Here is a 9201-nt window from a genome sequence, read left to right as displayed (position 1 = left end):
AATAAAAGACACGCGCGCGCCTTGTAATAAGTGGTGGCTTAAAGTTCGAAAAGCGGCTTGACGAGAGCCAGAATCAGGTTTCCAAAATTAGTATCGCTTTCATCTAACTTTTGGTAGTGTGTCAAATATGAAATATGTATAGAATTATGGGTGGAGAAGTTTAGGAAGAAGACTTTTTAGGTATAGTCTGATTATGGTGATGATGATATATAGTTAATAAGTTTGATTAACAATTCGAATCTCAAAATAAGAATCTTTAATTTTATTAGTATGAGCAGTTTTGAGTTTTATTGATATTCTGAGGGGACTGAATCGGGCTATGACTCAGTCGAAAGGAAGCGCCTATTGTTCCAATCGTCTAAACTCTTGTTGTACGGCTCTCAACGAATATGTGCTACTATGATTACGCTCAAATAAAATAGTCACAATTATTCTCTTCCTCTTGCCTTTTAAATTAAAAAATAAAAATTGATTAACAAGGTTTATAAGTAGCTTTAGTCTAAACCAAGAAGCAGGGTCAATAATGGCAATCTGTCCTTTCTTGACTTTCTTTTGTGTGGATAAGAACCAATCAATCAACCAAACCTTATCTAATTAATACTCCATCTTTCATAAGATGATCTTTTGATGTTCCTCTCTCTCTCTCTCTCCTCTCACTCTCTCTGTCTGCAAGACAAAAAGATCAGTCTGTTGATCACCGGGAAGGGAGGCTTCTTCCCCGGTGAAATTTTTTGCTTCCTCCATGGTGTGTACCATGGGGATGGTAGTCTTTCTCCCAGTCGTTTAGGCTGTGGAGTTTTGTTCTCCGAGTCCTCTGAGCTCTGGAGTTTGTGTTATTTGTGTTTGTTTTCTTTTCTGTTCTTCTCGTTCTCTGGCAGGAGGTCCTTCCTGAGGCGTCCGGCAGGGTGTTATTGTTTTCGTTTTGTCTTGCCGGTAGAGCGTATTTGTGCCTAAATTGTTTCAACTTTTGATGCTAGATCTACGTTTTTCCATCGACTTTCTAGAGACATGCGCCGCTCAAATGGGTTCACCGGCGTCTTCTTGCTCCGCCGCTATTTGTTCTGGCTGTCGGGATCATCGGTGACCGGCGCGTGATTGTCAAGCGTCAGTGAAGTTTTCTCTTCAACCGGCGCGTGGAGGTCTCGTTTTGGCGTTTTTTCGCTGTGCAAAGGCGGCGGTCGAGCACTGGGTGGCTGATCTGATGGCTGGCGGTTTCGGGGGAGGCGCGTGTTGTACACGTGCCGGTCTCCGGCGAAGACAGTGTTCCCCTCTGACGTTTTTGGATTGTATTTTCTGCTAGATGTGTTTGTGTATTCTCTTGTTTCTAGGTACAGTTGCTTATGTGTAGCTCAAGTTTTACTAGAATTTTCTTTGTTAGGCGGCTGATTGTAATTTTAGTGAAATTTGAGATTCTACATATGTAATTATTTTTTTAAGACAGATCCTTCTGACTTAAGAGTGTGTGGGGGGTATGTCCCTCATTGCTCATGATGTAGCCTTTGGGCATCTAGAAGTTAAATAGCACATGCTATTTGTTCAAAAAAAAAAAAAAAGATGATCTTTTGACTACCACTACAAATAGAAACATAATTAGTCAATATTTCTTGTTAACTTGTAGATCGATCTCATTAAATTTTATTTTCTAAACCATAATGTTAAGTTTTTTTTTTTGTTTTTTTGTTTTTTTTTTTATAACAATAAAGGAAAAGATAGAGGGGACTAAGGAAGTTCTTTCGCACTCCTAATTCTTATAAAGGAAATGAAAGAAAAAGAAGTGAGAACACTTTCAAAACAATGATGAGAAGCCACCCATTTGACAACGAACCATGATGTTTGTTATTAGCTACATTATGGATGTTGTCCGGTAGGTTCTTAAGATTTAGAAACTTCAAAAGAACTCTCAAAAGAGAGAATTCATTACCCTTCCGCTATTTATAATTAATTAATGTAGCCCATCAGAGATCTTCTTTTAATTATTTGTGGAAAAATATAAATTTATTTATTGAGTAGTAATGGCACAATTTCTATTTACTTTCTATTCACTTTATTAAAAAAAAAAAAAAGAAAAAAGAAAAAAGAAAAAAGATGGGAAAGGTTATGGAGCCACCACCCATTCAGGCCCCGCAAGGTCCTTGTACTCCTATTGATTAAAATCGCTAATTTTGTACAAACTCTTTCTGTCACATTAGTTTAATTATCCATTAATTCATTTGTCCTTTAATTTTAGTGCCTCGAGTTCCGTTTAGAACTCACTTTTATTTGCTCTACAAATTTTTGTTGTGCAATCGATGCATATATATATATATATATATATATATATATATATATATATATGAATGGAATGGTCCCTTGAAAAATTCATGCATGATTTTAGGTTGTCATCATGGTACATGATACACATGCTTTTTGGTCATTCTCCTTTCGGTCAAAGTAGTTGAGCTTATATTACTAAAACATCCTCGGCCTTTTATAGATCGATCAACATACCCTTTTTTTTTTTTTTTTTTAATCCTCTGCTTCTAATTAAATTCAGGTTGGGATTGATTCCTTGCGACTAATTGTCCAAATAGCAGCCATTTGGCCAGCCAATTGAGAGAGTCATCAATGGGGTCTACCTGCTAGGCAGGTGCACTCCATTGGGATTGAACCGGCTCCAATTCGGTCAATGAATTGCAACCAATTTCGATTTATAAACTTATTTTAAACACATTTTAAATGAAAGAAATTGGTGTTAGAAAAAACTCTAAATGTTTTATTGTGGTGTGTGGTGGTGGAGAACGACCTTCAAGGAAGAACGGGTGCACTTATAATTAAGGTGATCGAGAAGCAATAAAAACATTCCCTCAATTTATCATGCACCCTTGTTCCCAATCTTTCAATTTGGTTCACAACTTAAAAGGACAAAAATACTCCGCATAAGATAAAAATTCCTAAAAAAAAATGTAGAAAAAAAAAAAAAAAAGGTATCACTTCGTCTATCATGAATTTTTTGTCATTTTCTTTTTGTTTTTGTATGCAATGTATTTTGTCATTTTGGGGGCAAAAGGAGGACATTGCAAGTTTGTAACCCCAATAATAAATTGGTAGGGTATAATCTTAACTAAATTGAAGGATTATAGGAACATTGTAACTATATTGTTGGTATATAGATTAAGGGGGCCGGGAGTAAGTTTCCCCAAAAAAATATATGTGCAGGTAAACATTTAGTAAAGAACAGAATTGAACAAGAAGTAACTTGGATTGTGTTAGCTTTTAATTCCAGAGATGTCGAATTAAAGGAACCTAGCCTTCAACAGCCATAATGAAGAGTACTCGTTTTGAAACATTTAAGTATAGTGTGAAGCTGAAGCACGTCTATATGTATATATATAGATTACATGAGGAAAGATATGTGGCATAATTAGCAAGCTTCGGAATTCATTGATAAATTACCATTTATTTTATAAGCCTAATTAAGTATGTAGCTAGGAAGACAACAAGTAAAATACGTTTTAATTGAAATATAAATTGTAGAATCAATGTTTAAACTCAAGACTTTTACTTTAATATCATATTACTTATTCTAAAGATTTAAGCTTAATAAATTGTTGATTTAATTAATATTTTAAATGTCATTTCAACAAAATTAAATTACACTTACATGGCACGCGGGATAAAACTATTATTCACAGACATCAACGTTATCGCTTTTTTTTTTTTTTTTTTGGTAATATTTCAAATGTTTATTGACTTCTAAAAAGATACATATCTTTTTTTTTAAAAAAAAAATCATTAAAGGCTAATTTAACTTATATATGTTATGTTTATATATATATATATATATATATATATATATAAGAAATACACTCACAAACACACGTCTTTCTTTTTCAATTCAGTCATGCTGGTTCCTCTCTTCCTTTTCGATAAGTGCTATAATCTTTGGCATAACAATATTGCATGCAATTTTTAACCCAATTAAAAAAAAAAAAAAAAAAAAAAAGATGCATGCAGCAAGCAGCTGATTGACTTTGGACAATATGGAACGGCTTCAGCATGTTTGTAGGACAGCAAATCAGGCTACTTATTATTTGGCTAAATATGCATTGTCATCAAATTCTGATATTTTCTGGAGTGAGGATTGCCCTCCTCTCCAGCAAATTGTAACTGATGAACAAGTTTCAGCTTTTTCTTGAGTTATAATAAAAACTCAGCATTTAAAATAAAATAAAAAATAAAATAACCTACGAAAAGTTAATTGCTGATCAATGCTAGAGTCTATCTTAATTAAGCACAGCAGTAATTAATGACGTAATGTCACATTGTCACCTCTGCTAGCTCTTCTTCAGTCAACAATTTTTTTTTTTTTTAATTATTACAAATTCTTCTTTTTCGCCTTTTAATTCAAGTTTAGAGTGTTAATAATTAGCGTCAATGTCATTTTTATAATTGCTAGATTGCTAAGACACTTTTCTTCAAGGGTCAGCTAATTTTTGACTACCGGTTTAGATATTGATCTAGATATGGATTATCAAATCACCGTAAAAGTATTTATATTTTCTTATCTTATTTAACGTCATTCAGATAGGGGTTCAGATGACAGGTTTTTTTTTTTTTTTTTTTTGGGTCCCTGTTTCTTGTCTAATTTGTATTTTGGTTTAGTTTGAATGAAATCCATCGACTAGCTTATTCATAAAAAAATAAAAATAATAATAATAATAAAAGTATCAAGCAATTTTAGAACATGTGCATGCATGAGATATTGCGATGATTGATGGGTTATATGCAAGTGTTAATTAACCATATATTCATAAACTTACAAAGGTGAACATATTAATTTCCGTAGGCAGACAGCTTTGAAGATCAATTTACTGATGTCAGTTTACAAATAAAGATGGAAAGAACCTGATGTGATATTGGAGCCCTTATTTACTCATGATGATTAGATGAATATTTCCTTCCACACACACACATTAGTACATTCTACTCCTCGCCACGCACGTGATTTGAAATACATTTTTCATTTCCTTTTAGCATTTATATATACGAATTATATTTTTATCCGAGAAATAAAAAAATGGCCATGCATGCAGACATCTGCTAGGTTTGATGACGCATGTACATAAGTTAACCTGCTAATAGCTAGGTTAAAGGCTCCCCTATGGCACTGATTAATGGCTCAATAATTGTCTTATAAATTTCCTCTATATATAAAAGCCCATCTACCCCTCTAGCTATAGCTATTATCTCTCATTACATGCAATTCTCTCTCTCTCTTTCTCTCTCTCTCAAAAGATGGATAAGAATAGACCGAGCAACTCATCCCAAGACGTTGAGGTGAGAAAAGGGCCATGGACCATGGAAGAAGACATGATTCTGATCGATTATATTGCAAATCACGGTGAAGGCGTATGGAACACCCTAGCCAAATCTGCCGGTAATAATTATAATTACCCTCTTCTCACCTATATATCATTATGTTTGAAAAACTTGCTCTTTTTCTTCTTCTTTTTATCAGTAAATTAATTAAGCTACTAGCTAGTGATTATTTTATCAATCTTCCCTGCAGGTCTTAAACGAACCGGAAAGAGTTGCCGGCTCCGATGGCTAAACTATCTGCGACCTGACGTTCGGAGAGGTAATATCACACCTGAGGAAGAGCTCTTGATTCTGGAGCTGCATTCTAAGTGGGGAAACAGGTGCGTGCGTTCATGTTACGTTAATCACATGCATATATATCTGTTTAATTTTCCAGGAATAATTATTAGTTTTATTTTCGGACTGTAAAAGAAGAACTTCTTCGTTTCGTCTTTTGCTATAGTAGTTTTGACTAAGAAAAACCGCACTGAGAGAGAGAGAGAGAGAGAGAGAGAGAGAAATGTGGCTTGAGAAATTTCAGCAGGTGGTGTTTGAGGAACGTGGGTTTGCAAGATCTGCTCCAGAAGTTCAATGGCTTTCCAATCTGGTTTATTTTTTCTTGATTTTGGTTTCAAACACACTACTTTGTTATCCACTATAGCTACTAAGATTTTGGCCATATATATGGAAGGACGATAGGATTTTGCTTAAAATGGTGCATGCTTTTCCTTCCACCACTTTTTCTCTTTTAGGTCTTATAAATGACGGAGCTAGGCCGGCCATATCTTTTTTTCCAGTGGACCTTCCCTCCAATTAGTACACAGCATCTCCTTAGATCCCGGCCTCAAAGACAGAATATATGGATAGTAAAATAGCAGGTCTTGCATGTGCACATAAGTATTTGATTTTGAAATTATTAAAGAGTTAATTAAATGATTAAGTTTATTAATTTTATCAATTTAAACTTTTAGGAAGAATAGTCGATTCATCATGCAATCAACCATCCCCTTGGGATTAAGATGCATATAGAGGATGATCGATCACCACTCCATATATATATATATATATATATATATATATATATATATATATATATATATATATATATATATATATATATATAGTATATTAAGTAATGCTATTTTTTATTTTTATTTTTTAAAATGTGAAATAACTTTTAAAATTACCATTAAATTTAAGATGAATTATTATTAATTAAATTTTGATTAAATGATACTCGTAAAAGTTATGTAATATTTGAGAGATATATAACAAAGAAAAGATATATAACAAAGAAAAAGTGAATCTACATTCCAAAAGGGTTGTAAATTATTTATAGAGTAATGATTCACTACCACCTAAATATACAACTTTTCACCACCTTGTCTATGTGGCAAGGTGGTCCCCTATTAACTTTAGAGTTTTTTTATTTTTAAAAAATAAAATAAAGTGGGGGACCACCTTGCCACATATACAAGGTGGTGAAAAGTTGTATATTTAGGTGGTAAAGAATCATTTATCTTATTTATATATCTAAAATTCCTCGAGGGGATTAATTCTTTCAATTCCCAAAGGTAATTATATAAAAAGCTTTGGATATTCTTTTCAAGGTTCCAAATCGATCTACTACAGCTGTGGATATAGGGCAAGATGGGAAAGCGGGCCAAACAGATTGAGCAATAAATATTTTTACCATTTTAAGCCGAACCCATATCAATTGGTCACATGTTAGCCTTCCTTTCAGAAGAAAGAGAAATTCAACAAAGTAGATTCAAAAGAAAATTGTTTTGGCTCTTCAAGACATGGCCTGGTCCCCAGTGACTCAAGGCATTTGCAAAAGGATGCCTTCGATCGATGCTGACCTCATTGATCGGTTCCATTTGATTCTATCTGAAGAGAACAACTTTAGAAAAATCAGCATGATTGATATATACCTTGAAGAAATTAACCTACCTTTTATATATATACCGTCCGACCTCCTTAAATGTCTGTGCGTAGCAAGTAGCCCAATGAACCTGACCAATTTCCTGAACAAATACTAATTAAAAATAAAAAGGAAAAGAAAAAGAAAAAAAGACAAAAGAGAAGAAGGAAGAAGAAGAAGAGGAGGAGGAGGAGACAGAACCTACTGTCTATCTGTGGCATTAATTAATGGTGAACGTCCTTGCCGCAAAACAATGCATGATATGATCATCAGTTCCATTCCGTAGACCTTGAACATCAAGCATCAAGTAGTTGACCTTATGGGGAGGATTTGATTATTTCCGACCATGGAATTAACATGATCACTTGGAATAAGTCACTATAATTATGATTAAAATGTTCTTTTACTTTTTATATCCCCCCGTAATTATATATTAGTGATGGTGAAGATTAATTAATTAGGATGTATTTGAGTGATGTTTGAGATATATATACCATAGCTTTTTAGTGGGACATAATTATTGATCATGATTAAAGAAAAAATCTAACTTTTGTTAACTCAAATAATTAGTGGTTGACTAGTCAATCATTTCACCAATTATAAATTGTCACATCAATTTGTATGGTGATTAATTAAAATAAAAATTGTAATACTCCAAATATTTGTTGTTGTATTAATTTACAAATCGCTAGCCAATGACAGAACTAAGGGGGGCTGGTGGAGCCATGGCCCCCTACTAGCAAAAATAATTGTCAAAAATGTATTTTATTTAACTTCTAAATTAGTTTAAAAAAAAAAAAAAAACTAATTTTAAGCCTTGTATTTCAAATTTGGTCCCTTAATTCTTTTTTACCACATTCATAGTCTATATATCCCCCTAAAATCAATTTTCTATTTCCGTCCCTATATATCGCTAGCTATCTATAATATTCAGTTCTGAAACAACATAATTAATTAAATTGGAAAGTAACTTCTTTAATTTCCTCCATTCATGTATATGTTTAGAATTCTGGATTTAGTTATTAATTACTTTCCAAATAAAGTATGATGACTCTGTTTATTGCTGGCAGCTTACTGTGAAGGCTGCTATATATATATATATATATATATATATATAGAAGCAAAAATCATAATATATTCATCAGCTATAATTTTGTTGTACGAATTACGTACCTGCTAAAGCAGGTGGTCAAAAATTGCAAAGCATCTGCCTGGAAGAACTGACAACGAAATAAAGAATTACTGGAGGACTAAAATTCAAAAGCATATTAAGCAAGCAGCAGAGAATTTGTATGGACAGACTTGTGATCAGGTCAATGATCAAGCAAGCTCAAGCCAAGCGTGTAGCATGAATATTACTTACCCGATGGAAAACTACTCTCCACCATCATTCCAAACAATGATGGAGCCGCAGCCTATCCCAGCTGCCCCTTTACCCGCTGCTGAATCGAATGACAGCTATTGGAGCATAGAGGACATCTGGTCTATGCAACTGCTTAATGGGGATTAAATACGAGGAAATTAAATATATTTGGGACAAATTATGATCAGTATTTATATATTAGATTTGTCTATAGTTCCAAATCTTTGTGCTAATATATATATATATAATTAATTAATTATGGCTTGTAATAGGATCCCATGCATACTCCGATCCTAATTACCTTTTTATTACGGTATTATAATAAATTGAAAGTAATTAATCGGCTTATAATCTCTCTTTTACATAAGAGAAGGAACACAGAAAAAGACTTGATTGTCATATTTTATAAGCAGATCGACATCAATGTGACCGACCGATCGATGTCCCTTTCCCAATCTTCTATGATCGATGTTCCGTAAGGAATTTGAGTTGATGCTACCCTCTATTAACGTACTATATTATTTTGCCTACTGTTGTTAGAGATGTGATTGCTTAATAATGGATTGAAGTTGAACTT

General features: G+C 33.3%; 1 protein-coding gene across 1 annotated transcript; it reads left to right on the top strand.

Annotated features, from left to right (window-relative positions):
* Window positions 1–5237: 5237 nt before the first annotated feature.
* Window positions 5238–8845, top strand: LOC133861439 (MYB-like transcription factor EOBII). The gene is made up of 3 exons (XM_062297232.1): window positions 5238–5416; window positions 5549–5678; window positions 8447–8845. Exons 1-3 carry the CDS (start codon window positions 5275–5277, stop codon window positions 8769–8771), a joined length of 597 nt encoding a protein of 198 aa, XP_062153216.1. The 5' UTR covers window positions 5238–5274; the 3' UTR covers window positions 8772–8845.
* Window positions 8846–9201: the final 356 nt, after the last annotated feature.

The sequence above is a fragment of the Alnus glutinosa genome, chromosome 2 (genome assembly GCF_958979055.1).
Source record: "Alnus glutinosa chromosome 2, dhAlnGlut1.1, whole genome shotgun sequence".
NCBI classification, from domain to species: Eukaryota; Viridiplantae; Streptophyta; class Magnoliopsida; order Fagales; family Betulaceae; genus Alnus; species Alnus glutinosa.
This window is presented reverse-complemented; position numbering and strand designations above follow the sequence as displayed.

Coding starts and splice junctions, on each gene's coding strand:
- LOC133861439 (XM_062297232.1), top strand. CDS start 5,275: ATGGATAAGAATAGACCGAGCAACTCATCCCAAGACGTTGAGGTGAGA. Junction 5,417..5,548: donor CACCCTAGCCAAATCTGCCG/GTAATAATTATA, acceptor TCTTCCCTGCAG/GTCTTAAACGAACCGGAAAG. Junction 5,679..8,446: donor CATTCTAAGTGGGGAAACAG/GTGCGTGCGTTC, acceptor CTGCTAAAGCAG/GTGGTCAAAAATTGCAAAGC.